This window comes from Lipophrys pholis (genome assembly GCF_963383615.2).
Source record: "Lipophrys pholis genome assembly, chromosome: 14".
NCBI lineage: Eukaryota > Metazoa > Chordata > Actinopteri > Blenniiformes > Blenniidae > Lipophrys > Lipophrys pholis.
The window spans coordinates 10,078,057-10,098,928 of NC_137633.1; the positions used below are offsets into that span (position 1 = coordinate 10,078,057).

Genomic DNA, 20,872 nt, shown 5'->3' on the forward strand with positions numbered 1-20,872 from the left:
TGTCCCCACCCGGGTGCCTCTAAACAATTCACCGCACCAAGATGAGCCAGACAAAATAATAAAATTAATCCAGTCCTTTATTTCATCAATCCATTCAACCTAAGCTTCTTCGAGGTACATTCGCCTCCAAATATGCCAGGAATGTAAAGATAAAAAAAAAGAAAATGCATTACTAAAGCAAAGCGGAGGAACAGGGAGTGTGTTTGTGCTTCTTTCATTTCAGGGCCTCATTTTACCAGAAACATCCGATTACTGAACAGGTTTTACTTCCTTTTTGGAAGGTCATTATGTACAACATCACTAAAAATATGGTTTACGCTCACACGGTTCCTGTTAAGATGAAATGTCTCACCTATTCATGCGTAAAAAAAAGAAAAGAAAAGAAAAGCATTTTAACTCTATGTTTTGCTGAGGCAGACAGTCAGAAAGGATTTGTGCTTTGGGCTTACCCACCTTGTGCACGATGTCTCCCAGCTCTCTGCAGTAAGTGAATATGTTGGTGCTGGTCGTATATCCATGGAGCTGGGAAAACTGATGTCTGGAAAAGACAAACATATAAAAATGTTGTGTGTGTGGAAGTAATTGTTGTAGTAAGAAATTCACTACAAGCAAGTAAATGGTTTGACTTGACACCAGTAATAAAAAAATAAACAAATTGGCAAGATTGGAAACTCACTCAAAATGAAAAACAACACTTGGAAGCATCTAAACGACAAGTAAAATATTGTATGTAAAGGAGACACTTAAGTGTTAACCCACAACTTTCCTATCCAAGATCTACAGTGAGAAATGCTACAATTGACCCGCGACATATTTATGAAACACAGCAGAGTATAATCCTGACTCCAAAGCACGTGCAGAGTAAACAGGATTTCAAGTATTGCATAGCACACAGATGAAGCGATGACTTCCTGTTTACAAACCTGTTGAGCAAAGTGAAGAGGCCTTTAGCCGAGGTGATGAGCTCCACTACAATTTGCAGGATACCAGCCGGCATCTTGGTCTGGCTCCGACCGTCATAGGAGTTCAAGCGCCAGCGGCTCTGGATGCCCATCTGAAGTGTGTGAGCGACGGCCCGCAACTTCTCCGTCAGACCGCGCAGACTCTCTCCACCCATACCATACGTCTGAAAAATCACCAAGACCAAAATTTAATCAAATTAAAACATAGCGAAGGCTGAACAAACGCCATGTCCCCATGCAAATATGCGGAATTTTATGGAGTATTTCATTGGTATGAAGCAACTACTGAGAGAACATATGTGATAAATCTACATTCTATTTCTTCTTGGTCCCCTGGTCAGATATCAATGTCGGACTTTAACTACTGATGTTGGATTGTAAAAAAAAATCTGCTCTTAAAAAAGATCCCAGTTTATCTAGAGCTAAAGTGAGTCGCCCTGTTGTGAGAAAAAAATGATGTTGACCTTTATAGTGACGCGCTGCAGAATATAATGGGAAACTAGGATTATCAGGCTATTCCATTTAATGTTTGCAAGTTTGCAAACAAATGTAATAGCTAATACCACAAGGCACTTTAAACCACTCGGCCTAAAACAACCAGGGATGACATTTATTTGTATAAAGAGCCCAATACCACATATAAGATAACAAACATGGTATTCTCATAACTACCAAATCAAACTCCAGCAAGACTTTAAAAAAAACACAAAAAAAAACAATAACATGTTTAAAGATCCTTTTTTCATGCTTCTTTAATATGCCTGTTAACAGTCTTCTGCCGAGCAGTAGGACGCGTGACTCTTCAAAGCAACTGCAGAAGGAGCACATTATGTCTCTATGACCCTCTCATCAGTGGTCAAGAGGTTCGTACTGTCCGGGCTTTGTTGGTTCGCATGAACCAGCTGGAAAAATTACCCTGTCAACAAGCAGCTATGAGTCTTTCAAGGCCTTTTTAACACGATAGTAGTTAATTATGTAACCATGCCCTTGAATGTGTTTGGTCTATTCCATGTGAGCATCTGATGCTTGTTTTTATGAATGAGTGCAGTGTTGGTGCCTCACAGGGCGTCAAGTCCAGGAGGGATGAGAGGAAGTGCGGCAGACACATGCGACCGCGTACACACTGTACTCAAGGTAACTTCTATTATGTGACGGATATTTTCATTCATTCAGACACATAACGGTTAAAGTGTTACAGTCAGCGTATTACAGTTGTTTCAATTATTCGACAACAAGCAGTTTAAGCTTGTTGAGCCCGATGTCTGCAGGCTGTTATGCCACCAGAGCTGGAACTTTGCCAGGCTCTGTCCTGCTCAATTAGTCCTTCCAATTAAACAAAGGTCATTCTGGTAACACACCAACACCCCCACGCACACGCACACACATGCACAAATAGCAACACAGCTCTTAAAGTCTCCTAAACTCACTCAGACAAGGACTGTAGTTAACTAGACATCAAAAGATGGGAGAGTGGACATGTTTTTATAATCACTACAAACATTTGCAAGTAACTCACATGTCAAGTAGCCTATTTGTTGCACACTTGGGTGTTCTCATTCTGCTTTGGTTGCAGGTTAACCATGACAATTCCTTTGATGTTTACTTAAAAAACTAAACTTAATATTTGCAAATTATATGCATCAACAGAAGGAACTTGGCTTTTGAAGTGGGAGCAATGTGGGGAGAGGCGCTGCATGCTCGTGAAGCCTCTGTGGGTTTCAATGAAGCTGGACTTGTATGGTAATAAAAGCACTGGTTGTGTATTCTGGCCGGATTTGCCAAAGGTTGTTCAACAGCTGCTGGTTCCACTGTGCAAACAAGAGCAGGGTCTAAAAATATTCAAAAACCAAAGAGATGACTGCTCATTTAATATCAAGGCCACAACTCTCCTCAAACATCACTAGCGTGCATCAAGGACACATATACTGAACAAACAGATGCAGTTATTGCTGATCACTTACCAGAGAGCAGAGTTTCTCCACAGCCTCCAGGACGAGCTCCTGGTGCCCAATCTTTTGGACTCCAAACCCCTCCAGTTCCCTGGAAGTCAGCTGGAGCAAATCCAGACCTGATAACTGCCACTCGGAGACTGCATACTGATGCAGGGGTGCATCTAGACCTGGCAACAGGGCAGGAAAGAACACAAAGCGACACAAGAGCAATTGGCAACAGTCCATAGTATGAAATGCACATTAAGAACTTTAATATCACAGCTAAGCATGAAACCCACTGCTCTACTACATAATGTGACATCTTGCCCCAGAAAATATCTTACCTACACATATTATGACTTTAAACACCAAAAGTGATGACTCAAAAACAGGTGGATATAGTACTAAACATGTGACTACTGCTTTAATATAAAAAATACTTGTGTCAAAACATACTCTTCAAAATCATCTGAGAGTATTGACATGCATGCATTGACTTCATTGTCAATAGTGACTAAAGAGTTTGAAAGTAGCAAAGCAGATTACATGGTGTAAATTGTATTTAAGTTCTAGCGAAAGAACCCAAACAAACTTCTTAATCCCTTGACTTGTGTTTTGGTCATTTGTTACTTCCACTCCTGCTTGAAATCCACTTTAAAGTAAGTGCACATGTGCTTGACACTCTGTATTAAATGTGTTATTACAATACCCTTCAACGTCAGTGATGCAAAAAGTATTTAGTTCACGCTTGAGTAAAGCAGAAAACCTGCGTTACTGATTTTACAAAAGTGACAAAACTGCAAGATAAGATACATAATGATAGAAATGCTATGTCAGTGGGGAGCGCCGATATTATTTGTTAAAAGGCATCAGATTTGATACACTGGTTATATGTTTGGTAAAGAAAAGCTTGATCTGTGATTTGAATGTTGAATAAATGTAACATCCATTCAGAATTTGATCTTATTTAGAGTCATGTGGGGCAAAGCTGATTACAGCTGATGGAGGGCAAAAGGCAAGGTGCACCCCTCCAAACATGGGCAAACACAGAAAGACAGATTATAGACTAACTTTATGCTTGCAACTTTAATCTCAAATGTATGTTTTCATACCGAGGGAGAAGACCGGAGGGAAAACATGCAAACTACACAGAAAGTGCCTCAATCAGACTCAAACATGAAATTTTCTCACTGTGAGAAGAGAGTGAACCACTACACCACAATGCGACCACAAAATCAAACATCTAAAAAAAACAACAATTAATTAAAAAGCATAAAGTTGCGCAAAACTGCGCGCAACCTTTTTTTTTATAAGAGTCAATTAAAACTTAATGCAGTAAAAACAGCTGGAGGCCAAAAGTCACATAGATTTCTAAAACCAGTCAGAGAAGTCATTATTCCGTGTTATTTCTTGCAGTGTGCTCTTCACATGACCCTCTGGGCAAAATCAATGTGCGCAATGAACGCAACATGTCCTAGAAAAGAACACACACACACAGAAAAAGCGCACAGAGAGCCACGGCCTCGGTTTCTGGGAATGCCACTGTTGTTGACAACGATCCGACCTGCACTGCTGTGGCGTCTCTCCCCCACTTCCTCATTCCACCTCCACCTTTCACTTCCAAGAGGATTTGCGTGAGCCTTCTATTTCTGACTTTACCGTGGGAGCCAAAAGTACCTGAGAGGCGATCAACGCGTGGAGGGGAAGAGGGACGAAAAGAGCGCACAATGTGTCTCACCTTGGAGCCACTGGCTGACTCTCTCCACGCTCCACGACGTTATAGGCTCCATGCTCGGAGTCCTGGTGCAGTCGCTGCTTCAGCTCCAAGCGGTCCTGGCAGACTTCTACCTCTCGGGGCTGCTGGAAGAAGGAGGAAAAGTTGATTCCGATTTGGACTCGGACGATGACGAGTGGCACTCCTTCTTGCAGGTACAGGTAAGAGTCCGCCTGCTGTCAGCCAATAGTGCTGAACTGTCAGGCGCCACACAGTGCGAAGACCCCTCCTTCCCGTCTCCCACCTCCTCCACCACCACCCCTTCACTTACCTGTAAAAAAAAAAAAAAGAAAGAAAAGAAAGAAAGAAAGAAAAGAAAAAAAAAAAAGGTGCTGCAGCTTTAAGGAGTCCTAACTTCCTTCATAGTTGCAGTTTCATGCGCACTGCGCGTAAAAAGTAGGGGCGTTTCGGCGCAGAGAAGCATGTGGCTGCGCACCATAACAGTCACACCTGTGCGCTGCATTACAAAACAATACCTCTGTTGTAATGCATCAAAGAGGCGCCAAGGCTGCAGCCTTGTGGGCTTTCTTCTTTTTTCTTTTAAAAAACTAATGAACAAGTAACCAGTGATGATCCTCAGAAACATTTAAAACACAGTTATCAGCGAAGTTTTAACAGCTTCCCCTGATGTTCATGATTTATCACATAGAGGTCTAGAAGGGGGGAGAAAATAGCTTCTTTACAGAGCGGCGGGCCTAATCCTCTTTACCAAGTGCACGTGGGGGTGTTTTCTGTCAGGAATGTTCCTGAGAAAAGCTTCCTTCCTGCACAGTGGTGAAGTGGTAAGTCTCACAGCATGATGGTGACCCGTTTGAATCCAGACTTTCTGGGCAGAGTTTGCAACTTCATCTTGCTTGTTCATGGTTGCTCCTCCTGGTTTCCTCCCAATGTTTATAAAACATGCATTTGAGGCTCACTGATGACTCAATTAGGTAGATGTGAATGTCAGTGTGTGAATGTTTGGTGTTTGGTGTTTGATGGACTGGTGACCTGTCCAGTCGAGTGAGCTGGGATCATTTCCATTGTCCATCTCTAAGACTCATTTTCCCCTTTGACCCATCGGTATAATTGCCTCATATATTAATTTGCATTTCTGCTGACTCAGTAGTTACAACATCCATAATCAGAGGAAACATACTTGAGGTGAAATGTAAAAAAGATTCATCTATTTTCTCAAGTAACTAATGTGAAAACAGGTTGATATTTGGCTTTAGAGTTATTTTTTGTGACGTAGCCTGTTTAGAAATTAAACGCTCAACTTTACTCCTTATTTTTTTCTCCAGATACAGTCCAAAACATTGTCAGTTGCAATGTTGAGCTTCAGAGCTCCTGTTATGTTAAGTAATCACGAAATTAAATAAAATGCTTGTGTTAAAAAAACAACAAGTTAAAAAAAGAAATAGTGATGATGTCAATTCATTGATGACTAGTCTTCTTATGATTAGTCTTAATAAGTCTGTCCTCAATGCTGTCAGAAAAGAAATGCAGATTGAATAGTACACAGCATGGGTAACTTGGAGCTCTTGATTTAGGCAGCTCTGACTCATTGGTTGCTTTCCAACTCTCCAAGCTGTTGACATAAATGCAATAGAGCTGGATTACATGTTAACTGGAACCAACAACACCTCGATACTTCCAGCTAATGCACAAATGTGACATAACCTTTAAATGCTGCACTTTTAAAGGAGACTATCATTCAGAACATTACACTCTGACTAATTTCAGTGCTTGATCACACTGCTAATGACTTTATTCATCATCCTTATCGTTATGGCTATTCAGAGATTTTGAGATTGAAACTCTGCCGTCAGCTCCCTGAGAAGCGTATTGTTGCTGTATCACAGTGATCTCCATGGTTTCCAACAATAACTGTTGTTTAATGTTGTCCAGCCATAAAGGGCAAGGCCTGACATAAAGGCTATAGTCATCAAAGGGCTACCCTCTGATATCTGGCACCCCCTGCTGTCATGCTTTTTGAATCAAGAGAAGCCAGAGGGGAAAAGTCAAACATATATATGATCAGACTTGATGGCTCCATAAGACATACAAGCTTCGATCTACGTGTAAGTATTTTCGTTGTAGACAAAATATTGTGGAATAACTGCTGACAAATATCTAACTGTGACATGAAATGTTGAACTAAAGGTCCAAACAGGATTAATATAAAGTGAATTCCCTACAAGAGAGTGATGAAATTGACACAATCAATGGTGACTGAGCTGCTATTCATCTTCTGTTGAATCTTTGTGAGATATGAGTGGAAAATAACTGAGCTTGAATGTACGGCATGACTCCCCCAGCCTGACAAATGGAGCCCAATTTTAGATAATGGAAAACCAGTGGATTGTGAAATCCTGCTCTTTTTTTTTTTTTTTTTTTGCTTCAGGTCTTCAGTCCTGCTGGAGTGCCACATAATGCAGTGATTTCTTCCAGGACTGGCAGCGCCATATGTAATAATACAATATTTCTGTTTTGGTGGATTTTTACTCAGAAGAAACAAAACATATTTAGAGCATTCAGCTTCTATGCTCAAAATGCTTCAATACCTGATCCAGTTCTCATGACCGAAACAATTGTATAACGTCATTATTGCCAATACACGGACGTGTGTTGCTCCTGACCTTGGTGTCAGAGTTGTTTTCCTATGAAGACGCCGTGTTTGCCACTCTGCCCTACCCAAATACCTGAGGAACAAATTCAAGCTTCAACATGCTGTTTTTGCATAACAGCACACCCTTTCCTTCAGTCAGAGGATTATGTAAGCCAGTACTAGTGTACTTTTTTTTTTAACTGCAAAGAATAATGTTTTTGACAGAGCATAAGCAGCTAACGACCAATAATAGAAAACTACATTAAACTCCCATCTCCCTTTCTCTTCCCCTCACTCTGCCGATTTTTATGACTAATCAATGCCTCCATCCCTGTTCATCTGCTGCCCCATGAGCCATTTCTCTGACAAATGATAAGTCCACTGATGTTTGAAATACAATACCAGTGTTTGTTCCCTCATTTTTTTTCATGGCACGGAGCCAGGGATGATTTTGAATCATTAGTTTTCCATCGTCTCATGCTCCAGGAGGTCAGCAGAGTTTGGTTAATTACCTTTGTTCCATCATTGAGCTGCTAATTAATTTGTTCTATGCGGTTCTCCCTCTTCTGCAGATCGCTGCTCAGCCAACTCGGTTAAAAAGAAATCATTGTCAAAGATGTGAAAGTGCTCGTGCTGAAACCCGACACACCCCAAGCATTGGATTCAGAAGTGAAATGAAGTATGTTTGGATTAAATAAACTGCGCGGACAATATCAGTACAACGTCCATTATCTGTTGTGCATGGCTTTAATGCCACAATGCTCTTGAGATAGAGTGATGCCCAATGCTTATGTGTCTGTTGCATCAACAAATTAATCCCCTGGATTAAATACACATCTTGCGCTTGCATAAACTGCATTCAATCTACTTTACAAGCATTTCATGTTTCCTCACTTTGGATGATACTGAGTTAAAGAAATTAAATATTAAACAAAATATTACTTTTTGGTATTTGTGGAATAAATTCAATAGATTTAATCTTATGTTATTCATTATATCTTTCTTTCAGGTTAGTCGTCACACAAATTAATTCCATTTGGGTTTTTTCAAACAAAGGAAAAATGAATCAGAACCAATTAAAGTACACAGTATGATCATAAATATGAACACAAGACAAAAATGGCCACAGACGTACTACAGTGTATTTCATGAATGAGGAAATAAAAAAGACCTAATAGAAATGACAAATGATAAAATGGTAGAGTAATAAAGGAACAGCTTAAATTTTAGATGCTCTATCAAAGCCTGACAGCCACTTCACAGCTGGAGTATGCATGCATTTGCATGCTAATTGGGCTGAACAGGGAATCACTACGTGTTGTGATTCATTGTTTCTCCTTTGGCATACTCAACTTCACGCTCCCTCTTCACACTGAAAATGAGGTCCAACAACAGTGTTGTCTTTGCATCAGTTTTCCTGATAGGCAGGAAAACTGAATCTAACGATTTTGGATTCCTTTTAATTCCCCAACAAACACATTTCAGTCTTGTGTCAATACCCCATGTACAGTCTGGCCTGACTGTACATGCCGGACACGCTGGACTGAGTCATGTTTCCCATGATGCTTTGTGTCGAGCCGGGGGCGGGGGTAGGTTATCCCTGGAGTCTTAAGATGGGGGACACCTCTGAGTCATCGCGGTCACCTCTGGTATTGTATAATTCAGAAGAGAGGAAGAGGCTGATCGCATTCAGAAGAGCAGTGCAACAAAAGCCTCGTGTGTTAGTCAATATCAATCTGCTTTTTAAAACGTACGTAGTCTACGCTCGCTGGACCCTGTTCAAGAGCCCAATATGATAAAGACAATATGCATATACAATATTTTTTCTCTCTTTTGTTAGATTTTAGTTCATCGTTTGTTTGCAGAAATACAAAATGTTAAATTAGCAGTTGCTCAGTGTGAATATAGATAATAAAAAATGCAAAATGAAACATCTGGTCTTCTGAAATCGAACATATTTGAGGTGCAAAGTTCTCATAATTGAAAAAGTAAAAAAAACAAATTAGGTGTAAAACATGGCTTAATATGTTTCAGTGTTTGTTCAACGTATCTGGAAGTTTCACAGTTTGACTTCACCTAGAAAATGAACTTTGCCGTATTACTTTGCTATTACTTTGAAATGTTCCTGTATATTATTTATTAGCGTTCATTGCCATTACTAATCATTAAATATGAACCTGAATGGAAACGGTTATTCATATTAGGCAAAACTCATCACGCTTTCTCTATATTTTATTTAAACCAGTTACACCTTTCAGTTTCAGATGTGGAAGCACAATATTCTTTATGTCTCGCAGGAGGAGCCATAAAAGTAAAAAAAAAAAAAAAACAACATTCAGCATCAGTGGAGTGGTTTCCTTGGTGAGGATGAGAGAGGAGAGAACAGTGGTTGCCCGGCACATAATGGACAGGAAAAAATGAGAGGGAAGAGGATGAAAGAGAATAATCTTTTATGTATGGCTGCAATAAATAACAGACACGAGCACAGAAGTCAGAGTTTCTCCTCTATAGTCACTGTTTATCCAAAGGGTTAATGGTCTTTTTTGCACCATTGTCACTTGGTATATAACACACAAGCCGAGCATGATGGATAACTCTCCAGCTCAGAAGGGTAATCTCACCCAATGACTGCACTTTGATGATACAGAATCAATAGAAAATAGAAAAAAATTTAACATGACCTTCTTTACACTGGCTTGCTTCACAGTCCCCTGTTTGTGGAGGAGCATGTGGAATCATTTTTTACTTGCGGATGCATGAATGAAGAAGCATACTAAATGAGGAGGTGTGGATAAAAAAGTAAAAAGTCCAGGTGCTGCATGCAAATGAAGTCTGAACCCCACAGAAAATGATATGCAATTACACAAAAATAAGGCATCATCAGTCTTTTAACCTGTCGCAAAGCTCTGGCATTGACTAGTTCTCATGGTGTACAGGCTTCATGCAGTAGCACTGTTTTGGATTTGTAAAGTTAAAGAATGCATCCGTGAAGCAACAGCCATTTCCCATTCCACCTAGTTTCCCATTGTTGTCTTGATGATGGATGTCATACATGCTTCCCCGTAATATGAATCAAATATTTGTCAAATCCACAAAGCAAGGCGTTTCTTTTCTTCTTCTTTTTTCTTTTTCTTTTTTTTTTTTTGCCCTCCAGTTGCCAATAGTAACCAAATAGGCTGGCCAAGCGCAAAATGCACTCGGCAGTGAATGAAGCAGAGAAGTGCTGAGAGTGGCGGGGCGTATTATATCACTGAAGATTACAAGGACCTCTATGAGAGCGGTTCTCAATGAAAAGAGTGCTGCATCAACGTAAAGTCCGGAGAGAATCAAACCCGCCCATGGTCACGACTTTGATTCAAGTCTCTCCCAGGCTATTCTCTCCCTTCTCCCGTTGTCTTTACATCACATTTATTGTGTAATCAAAAACTGTTATGTAATTGTTTCAACAGCGTGGGTCATTTTTAGACCTGGAGGAAGTGCTGTTGTGGGTCTAAAAGTAACCTGCTCTAAATGTATACTCAAGAACAAATATATCATGGGGAAGCAGTGCCACTCTTTACTGGAATAGTCAGTTCAGGACTCCAATTCCAGTCCATTTATTGTGCACATATATTAGGAGGCATTATGTAACCCCATGTTAGTCCAGTGATTTAACAGCAGGTCATTGAGGAAATTCCCCTCTGAGTCTCCCTTGATGCACCTGCTGCAAACACACGCAGCAAAGGAAAGCTCCATTAATAATAAGCGCCAATCTGCATTACGTATTTGCAGTTCGGGTCTCAGCCAGATGATGGCGCGCTCAGACTTGGGCGGGAACAAGATGAGAAGGGGGCCGGATGAAGCCCCGTTGGACTCTGCCAATAACAGCCCGAGTTGGAGCGTCGCTCGTACTACAGAGCCACACTGAGGTCTTTGCGCGTAATCGCACAGTGTCGGGGAGCTGGTGGACGCAGGGGGGAAGTCTTCCTTTCGCCGACCTGGAGAAATCACAATCAGAAAGAGGAAGACGTGGAGATCTGATAAAGCGTCGACTGCAAAGACAAACACGGGCTCTGGTTAATTCCCTTTAGGTGGCATTAGACTCCTGCACAGACTGATTACTGGAGCTTGGATCACATTGTGGCCACTGCGCTCCTCTCTTGTCAAACCAACGAAACGAAGACGCGCGTACCTGGAGAGACTCGACTGTTTTGGGGGGTTGTAGGTGTCTTCTTCCTTTTTTTTTATTTTCAACGGGATTACTACTTTGAGCAAATCCGCAGAAGTGACCAAACACCGAAGTCAAATCCAGGGATTTACTATTGTTTGTAAAGCTATTGGCGTGTAGCGTCTACGTGCGCCTTTTCCTGAGCGTGCAGAGAGCAAAGTGCTGATAAATCTGACCTGACTGGACTTGGGACCTGAGGAAGGAGCTTCTCGGAAGTGCACTTGACAGGAGCGGCGCCGACAGATCTGGAAAGACCAATTTTTCACTCGAACAAGCTGAAGGGAGCCGACCAATCCTGCAAAAATGCCGCTTGCACAGATCGCGGAGCCATGGCCCACTATGGAACTAGTGCAGCTTGAAACGGAGGTAAATCAACTGTTCTTGTTGTATTGCATTGATGGTTTGGCCCTTTTTTCTTGTCACTGTTTTTTTTTTCTTCTTTTTTTCTGACACACCAAATCAGTGTTGCTCAGGTAAATTGAAGTAAGCATATTGAGCGCTCCTTTATTTTGAAAGTTGTTGCTAGATTAGTCTTTGTGGTTGTTGTCAGCATAGTGATTAGGTTCATTATTGCTTCTACAACTGCACTTTCAATTGGGGTCACTTAAAAATGTGATGAGTAGGCTGTCCAAAGTCACGTGACTTTACTTCTCATGTCTTTATTGGTGTTTAGGTTCCTGAAACATTCATTTTAATGTTGTTCTCATTGGCTTTGTGGCGTCAATGTTATGTGGATAAATGAGTAATCACTGTTAATTTTATGAAAAAAGTTGTGGTTCCTGTCCATCTTCTATGCTGCTTTATTCATGTCAGGGTCAAAGGTTGATGGAACTGAATCCATGGATAAAGGCAAAGCACAGCCCGGACAGGTCACCAGTCCATCCCTGAGCAAAAACGGACAGAGACAGACGATCACATCCACATAATTTTACTGTTCTCAATTAGCCTTGAAAACATGTATTTCAACTGGGAGTATGAAACTGCCCCCAAGCTCACATTTTGTGTCTCAAATAAGCTTGTGTCTAACATCATCAGAGTCTCCTGTTAATGTGTTTTTGTCTGTGTCATTTTTAAACCAGCAAAATCATCCAACAAGCCAGGTTGGACCTCTGGCCATATGTTTCATACCCCTGAGATAGTCTGTCATCAAAAGACTTCAGCAGCTTTACTTCAAAGCCAAAAGACCTCCGGAGAACCGTCTGAAATCTAATATACAGGCTCGCCATCCCTTTCTGTCACCGTTTTCTCTGTGGTGTCGTGTAAAGAGGAATGTCGAGGCTTATACAGAGCATAAAACTTCATCCATGTGCATTTAATATTCAGTGATGCTAAACTTTAATTTTGTGTTTGTAACAAAAGCTGCATAACATTAATTAAAAAAAAAAAAAAAGTAATCACAGCACTGCAGTTGGATGGGTTAAACTAAAAAGACAGGATTTTTTTTATTTTATTTTTTTCAAATATTCAAGATGAGCACAAAAGGGAGACATCTGTGGGCATCATGTTATCCAGCATCCTTGTTACTGTGATGCGGCATCATTATTCATAAACACTAAAGTTGCCCCTTGAACAGACTGGTTGCGTCATGAATATTCAGCTCTCGCATTATGGCTATGAGGAGCGGATCCAGGATTGGGACACACAACTGTTTTAATTACCTTCATTTATTTTCATCTTGTATGGACTGTGAAGGGTTGTTGAGCTCTATGAATTAGTCTGCCAATTAATAGGGTGAAGAGACTGTGCCATATCTGTGTTTATGTGTGCGTGCGTGTGTGATCTCACTAATGAATAGCTCTGTGAAGTGTCCTTAATCAGCTTCACAAGAGACCAGCGTGATTTATAAATTAGGTTCATTTTTCTATCTCTTGGCCTAGATAATCATTCTGATTTGATGGGAGTGGAGATGGAGCTCAGAAGAGAAGGCGCATCAGACGAAAAATTGACGTTTTTTCTTTAGACTTCTAATATGCGCCGTCTGACATGACTTCGCAAATTGAACGACGTGATATGATATGAAAACTACGGCTGCCATCAAGTTTTGATTCCACTTTTTCAGGTTGCAACAGTAAATTATACTATTACCAGAATGCGAGAAATTGGAAATCTGTGCATTGGTTGGAAAGTTTGCAGCTTAAAAAGTGTGACTCTGACACAGTTAGTTCCGCAGACGTCACTATTTACAGCGTTCTGCACCGTGTGAGTTGGCTGTGGAGCATATCGCGGCCGAACAGATGGTGATGCAGAGCCTGTGAACAGTGCTAAGTTTAATACCGTGAAAAAATACCCTGCCTTTTCGAAGTGTGATAGACACAATTCCTGTGCGACTCCTGACAAAAAAAAAACAAAAAAAACCATCATATATGCATGGTAAACTCTAGCTTTTGTTGTAGGTTCATTCATATATATCAGTTATGGCCTCCGACGTCTCGTGTCTGTATTTGACTTTCCTACAAATCGCTGCCAGTCAGAATGGGAACGTTGCCATTTGTCTTTGTCACCAACCTACCAGTCAGCTGCACACTTGGGCTCCTGGTGGCAGTGAGCAGATAGACAGCGCAGGGTCCGGATTGATTGAGCAGAAAGAGTGAGTGAGAGCGGAGGCCATGCCAGTGAACATGTTGAAGAGGGAGGCACAGCCATCATGGGAGTCCAACCAACCGTATGGACAGATGGTAGCGACAGATATTTGAATGATTTGGAGAGTGAATGATGGAAGCGTAAAAACCTCATCTTGCAGTATAAAATCGCTCCACTCATTTTCATAAAAGTAAAGACGCGCGGCGGAGAGTGATGTCCAGTGATGCATCATCCCCATCAGTCGCTGTGTGTGTCTGTCTGTGTGTGTTTGTGTGTGTGTGTGTTGTGCTCGATAGGTGTCATGAATGGAAAACTGCTACAAGCTGCCTTTTGTGTTTGGTGCCGCAGCAAAGCGAGGAAGACAAACATGTGGATAGTGCGCTATTGAGAAATATTTGTCTGATTGAAGCTTTCTATTCATCACCAAGCCATATCTGTTGTGAATGAACTTATCCAGGGTGAATCATCTCTGATACAGACTCTTGAGCAAATATGCTGATCCTGTAAAAGTTGAGTCACTACTGACTGTATCCAACACTGTCATGTTTAGGTTTTTGCCTTATTTTCCAACATTTCTGAGTCATGCTTTGTCTGTGTGTATGTATATATATATATATATATACTCACACACAGTGGAGTCATGGAGTCACTCAAGCCTGAACCATCACTGTTACTAGACATTAAGTGATCATGGTGAACTTCTAATGTAATGTACCCAGTGTACAGTATGTGGAGCAGACCCAGGCCTCGTACAGCTGGTGGGACACACATGGTACTTAAGCTGGATAGGAAATCATGAATTTAATCAAAGCAGGGTTTTTTTTCCGACGTGCAATATTTATGCTTGTGGGCGTACCGTCACTCCTTTTAACTGTGTTTGCTTGCTGGGTAAACAATCCTCGTCCTGCTACTCGCCAACAAAAAGCAGGATTATAGAGTTGTTTTTTTTTAACAAAAATCCAAATTTAACAACTTATTTATCAATTTCAGAGAAATACAAACACTAGCAGGAAAAGTACCATCAAACTCACAGCTTTTTATTAATATACAGTATCTATTCATATGTAGCAGCTGTGAGTTCAAGTAATGTCATGTCGGTCTGAGGCAGTTCTGGTTTTCCCAAGAGGCCCCACAAGAAAATGAACTGCCCACTGTTGATATAGAGGCACTTAAATAAAAGTCAAGTTCTGTTGAGTAACTTGTGACCCTATATGACATTTCAAGATAAGATTTAAATTCTGCCCTCTTGAAAGAATAGATACGACGATAGGGGTTACATAAGTCTCGCTCGCGACAGAGAAAGTCGGGTCAATGTGTGCAATGCACGCCATGTTTATAAGCCAGGCGTGGTCAGCCGGGCACGGTTTCAAGTGTCTGAATGCATGCACCCAGGTTCTATTCACATACGTGCCTTTTTGTGCGAGTGTGCGTGTGTGTTGGCTCAGCTGCAGCTAATCAGGGTGTGACCTGTTGAACACCTGAGCAGAGCCGTGGGAGTGGAGGAAGACTGAGTGGGCATGTGATAACACAACCTCACCGTTGATCTGGTGGGTTCCCGCCTTTTCACTGTGAGAGTTAAAATGTAATCCATCCCAAAAACTCAAGACTTGACCTGCAGGAAAGTGCTGCAGATTGGGTCTTGCTAAATCCAATTTCTTCCCTCTGCACTTTTTTTTTATTGCAGCTGCTGTTTGGGAGAAATCATTTAGCCCACCCTGAAAACGACTAAATAGAAATAGCTTTTGTCCTTTTTCTGGCGCTGACCACAAGCTGTCAATATTCACTGGCTGATGAGATTACAAGAAATTTTGTCAGATAGTATTACGGACCCAAAGAAAGGGATTGGTTATTGTGTTTCTTGGTTGCCTAGCTACAGTGCATTGCATCTAATCATGCTTTTTAAAACCTGCCTTTATATATCTAATGCAGATAGACCATCGGTGCGCTGAGGCTGTTTGCTTTGTCCGATCATATACGAGTCCTGTGTCCATGAATGCATTCACTATTTTCACAGCTCGAATCATCTTATGTTCTCCTGATTTTGGAAGTCGGATTTGCTTATGGCTGTATTCACCTTGGGAGCATATTCATGTGGTTATTTGTGTGCATGTGCATGCCCGTGCTGTCATTGTGGAAGCCCAGTGGGGGGAAAGCACCATTAACTGGGCCACTTGGATCAGCCATGCAGAGCTAATGAGGTTGAAATGTGTTAAGCAGCGATGTCAGGAAGACAATGCTGACCACACACACAAGCTCTGACAGTTGAAGTCATACGCTTTGTATTTTCACCACACGTGCTGATACCCACTGAGGACCAAATGATTAATGGTAATGCGACAGAAAGCAGAAGGTGTTGGTGAGAAATCCTTTTGATTTGTGTGCAAACTCCACCATAACACGCTGAGTCACTCCCTTAGGTTTTTTTTTTTTTTCCTTTTTTAAGTCACCACTCCTTAAATACATCTGTGCTTGACTCCAAGCTGCACCTTGTCACTAAATTCCTTCCATTTCTGTGATTTCTCCCATGTGACCTCGCATTACAACTCCTGTAACTTTTATGACTGGCACACTTTGGCTAAATTGAATTGCTTCTCTGGAGATCACGATTTAAAAACAGCTCAAACAGTGGTCTGTAAAAAAAAATGCCTGGAGTTGTAGCTCCCTTTCAATTTATGATCGTTCCTTGTTGGTGGAGAAAAGCGCTTAACAGAAAATAGGGATGTACATCCATTTAGCCAACACATCCAGCCTTTGCAGCACATGACAGGATGTGTTGTGAGGGATTGGGGGCTGCAAACTTTATCCACTGTCTTCTTTTTTTTTTAATGCAGACAAGAACGTGGCAAATCTCACATATTGTCCCTGCCTGTGCCTCCTCCATCCCGACTGAGCCTTTTTTTTTTTTTTGGTTCAGCGTTTGTTAAGCCTGCCTTTTGTGTGGACTGCCTGTCTTATTTTGTGCCGTCTCGAGGTAGAGGAAGAGGAAGAAGGCACGGAGGAAGTGGACAACCTCGGGGTCGCCCCACTGTAATGGAAAAACAAAGGGAGGAGGAAAGTGGGGGGTGGCGGGAGGTTATTTGGGTTTTCCTTCACACTTGCGAAACATGTTCCTCTGAACTGGGGGTGCGGGGGGGGGTGTATTTCTTTGATTGTTGCAGTGACAATGTTTGTTTTCACATGTGTCAGTGGGACAACGCCACTCATCACGGAAAGGCTGCCACTCTAGTCCTTTTAAAGTCAACAGTACATCATCAACTTGTGAAAACAAGTTAGCGTGCGCTTGACAGCTAGAAATTTTCAACAAAAGACCTTCATTAGGAGCTGTAGGAGTGGGTTTGAAAGACACGAACAGAGTCATTGCTAAATCTATTGTGAAGATGCAGCTTTGCCCATACAAGGGTCTTTTTTTTTCTTAGTATTCAGACGATAGGACATCATTTAAATTTATAAAAGCTTTAATGTGTGATTAATGAAAAGAAATTGTGGAGAATATTTCTTCAGGTGTTTAAGAAATCTAAGAAATCCACAAAAAAAAAAAGCCTTTCAATTTCCAACAGAACAGTTGTCATGAATGCTATTAACAAATGCTGAGGTGAGTCATATATTCATATATTCAGTCAACACTATTAAACTGAGGATTTATTCTGATCAAGTCAGGGGGGGTTTTTATGAATATTAGACGCTAAGTGAGAGGAGTTTGTAATTTTCAGAACGATAGAAATAATGCCTCTTAGATATTAGACTTCTAAAAGGTGTAGTTGTGAGTCTCTCACACAATTTCATGAGTCAGCGAGTCAATCCTTTCTATTCATGTTTCATTTTTGCATCCGGCCACCCTCCGCAGACTTCCCGTAGATAACGGCGAGTGATCTCAATTTGACTTGACATCATAATGGCTCCAGTTGTTGTTGGGGTTTTTTTGGGATGGTTTTTTAACATCTTACAGATTCCTCTACTCGTCATTTCACCCGTGTGCAGCAAAATGAAACTCATCCAATGCATGAACGGCTTGTTCGTTTTCCAATAACCCTCGGCAAACGATTGTTTTTAAAATAATGATAGCGATTGCACCTACTGGGAAGCCCACAAAGGATGTGCATTTGTGTGTCAGTCTTTGATTATTAGGTTAGAGGAGCAAAGTGCTGGATACAGTGGACTGTTGCCACCCACGCAGACTTGCAAATATTCCCTGATTCTCTTTCTTTCTCCCTCCTTTGTACACACAGACACATTTGATATATGTACTGTCATACGCACTGACTGTTTATCACATCTGCTTTTTTTCTTCTTTTTTTTTCTTGACAGAATGGCCAAAGCACTACTGAGGATGGAGACTCGTCTGCTCTCAAGGTATGTGGCGTCTCAACATAATGACGCACAAAGAATGCGAGTCAAAATCCACGCAGCTTAACATCCATCCATTACTCTGAGGACTTGGCTTTTGTTTGTCAGTAGCAGAGGACAAAATTCCATCAAAGGCAAAACTGTTATGCAAATGTTAATCCTCAGCACTTTTTCCCTCTATCTAAGCAAGAGAAAATTGTGTTGCTCGTCTGTTGCGGACTGCGTTGATTTATTAATTTAGTTTCATTGACAGCCCTCCGAGGGTGTTGAATAACGTCTGAATGGGGTTGATTGAGCTACTGCGCAAAGCGTCTACGTCAATAGACCGGGACAGTAGTGGTACACATAATGCTTGTCCTCGTCTGGCCTGCTAACGCATCACAGTCCACAACACCGAGTCCACACAAGCTCGCACATACATAAACGGAAACTAAAAATCATTGAGTCAGCCCTTTCGTCCTGCCGGATGGCCTCCGCGTTTTATTGTCCAGCACTGAAATGCGATCTCGTTTCCTCCCTTGTACGCTGTTACTCTGCAGTCATGTACCAGAGGACGAGGAAATGTTCCCTTTTGCGGAGCCTCTTTTATTTCCTGGGTTCTGTCTCAAGGGGAGGAGGCTCAAAAGAGCATGTCGTCTTTTCTTTCTGTGGTGAACAATGTGCTTTGACTCGGGGAGAGAATAGTGAGTGGGATGAGAGAGAAGGGTTTCAGTGAGAGCAGTCGGCACTGAGGGGCCAGGCCGGTCAGAGCCATTAACGTTTGATGGTGATTTAAAAAAAAAAAAAAAAAAAAGACGGATGCCTCAGTACATCACAAAAATGCTATTTCAATCATATTATTATATTCAAGCAAGTCATTATCCTATCTTAGGCATGAAAACACACTTTCTCAAAATATTACATTATCTCATAAGATCAAATGTTTTACTTTATACATGATTGTTGGAATTACTAACATTAATTTTTCTACTATATTCAAATTCTTCTTATTATACAATGTATAATTAAATAATTTAATACTTTAGCCAAATTCAACTATATTCAATAGTTCATTGACAAAATGATTCTTCACACTTGAAAGACTAAATCATCTAACTTAGAGCACAATATAAGTAAAGCATTTTATTTTTAGACACTACAATATAGAATATAAACTTATTCCACTGACCAATAAATGTATTTATCACAATCATATCTTCCCTTCCAGAAACTAGAGACCTACTGCTGTGACAAAAGGCTCAGAGCATGATCAGATTGTGTTATTTTGACTAACATCAGACCAGATTTTGCTCTGTCTTTAAAAATAACTGCCAGCGGGCTGTCATTAGAGTAAATTCGTTTTTAGAAACCCTGACACTGAAAGTGAAACGGGATTTTGAAACATAATGGTAGGTAACACGTCGGGTCTGCATTAATCGGTACAAATGCATCCAACAATCATATTATCACACCGAGCCTCAGCTAAAAGTCGATGATATTCAATTATCACCCCGGCCTGGGCTGCGCTGTGTTTATGTGCAGAACATGCTGTGTTAATTGACTGGGGAATATTCGAGTAATATGTTAGTTTATGTAATCCTTTTTAAGCACGATGTCCTCTGAACAGGGTGCTTATTGTTGTTCTTTTTCCTGTGGTTCTGCAGTATACTTTTTGCTTCCTCAACACTGATATATACAGTACATGAACACATGATGGCGGATGTTGACTTGCAAAAGGAGCAATGCATCTTTAAATAACGTCTCGTATTGGATGCATCACCCTGAGATGCCGGTTGTTGCTGGGTTGAGGGAAGACCTCTTCCCCACACTGTTCTGGCATCACGTAGGCAGGGCAGTTGTAACCAGGCGCTGCGGCGATCAATACCGAGCTGCCGTTTAAATGCTGGGAAATCTGATAATGGCTGCTGTTCTCTACTCGAGCTCTGGGAGTTACCTGGCTCCAGCAGACCTAATGGGAGGAGCAGAGGTAGCGAGGGGGGGTTACAGGGAGCAGTTACTCTGAGGAAGGTCACAGAGTACTTTTTAGTGGTCAAGGTAACGTTAAAAAAAACTTGAGAAGATATTTCTTTGGGGTGATGATGTTAAGTCCTTCTTGTGCTTCTGGAGACGACACCCACAGGGCTAAAGAGATGTTTCGTCCTTCCCCGACCCCTTGGTGTAGTAAAATCTGTGCAGTCCTTACTTTGAGGTAACGGTGGTAACCACTACACCACTGGGAGAAACACGTGAGCATCAACTCTTTTGTCCTTTCTGATGCTTTTTTTGGGTCCATTCGTCTCATGATAAACTTCAGCTGAGCCACAAAGTCACCTCTTGTTTTGACCTGATCTCACCTCTTAAGCTGGAGATGAATGTCCGCCTCATTGTTCACATTGTTTATTTCTGCATTTATAAGGTAATCAGTTGTTTTTTCGTCCCTTTTGATTCACTCAGAGATTAATCCTTTAATCTGGTGCCTTCCAGTCAGGGCGACGTTGACGCCCA

General features: G+C 41.3%; 2 protein-coding genes across 7 annotated transcripts in view; one reads left to right on the forward strand and one right to left on the reverse strand.

Annotated features, from left to right (window-relative positions):
* cnksr1 (connector enhancer of kinase suppressor of Ras 1) overlaps positions 1-5,425 on the reverse strand; it is a 32,015-nt gene extending 26,590 nt beyond the window's left edge. The window contains exons 1-5 of the mRNA XM_080479893.1: positions 4,939-5,425; positions 4,632-4,753; positions 2,924-3,081; positions 924-1,126; positions 454-538 (exon numbers count right to left, since the gene is read on the reverse strand). Coding sequence (XP_080336019.1) covers positions 454-538; positions 924-1,126; positions 2,924-3,081; positions 4,632-4,683 — 498 coding nt within the window. The 5' untranslated portion in view covers positions 4,684-4,753; positions 4,939-5,425. The remainder of the gene's footprint in view (positions 1-453; positions 539-923; positions 1,127-2,923; positions 3,082-4,631; positions 4,754-4,938) is intronic.
* rps6ka1 (ribosomal protein S6 kinase a, polypeptide 1) overlaps positions 4,388-20,872 on the forward strand; it is a 56,964-nt gene continuing 40,479 nt past the window's right edge. For 2 of the 6 annotated variants that reach the window (XM_080479895.1, XM_080479897.1), the window contains exons 1-2: positions 4,388-4,828; positions 18,350-18,394. In XM_080479895.1, coding sequence (XP_080336021.1) covers positions 4,682-4,828; positions 18,350-18,394 — 192 coding nt within the window. In that variant the 5' untranslated portion in view covers positions 4,388-4,681. Of the gene's footprint in view, positions 4,829-11,106; positions 11,831-18,349; positions 18,395-20,872 lie in introns of those variants that run through there. The other 4 variants (XM_080479896.1, XM_080479898.1, XM_080479901.1 and 1 more) reach the window with 3 other exon arrangements.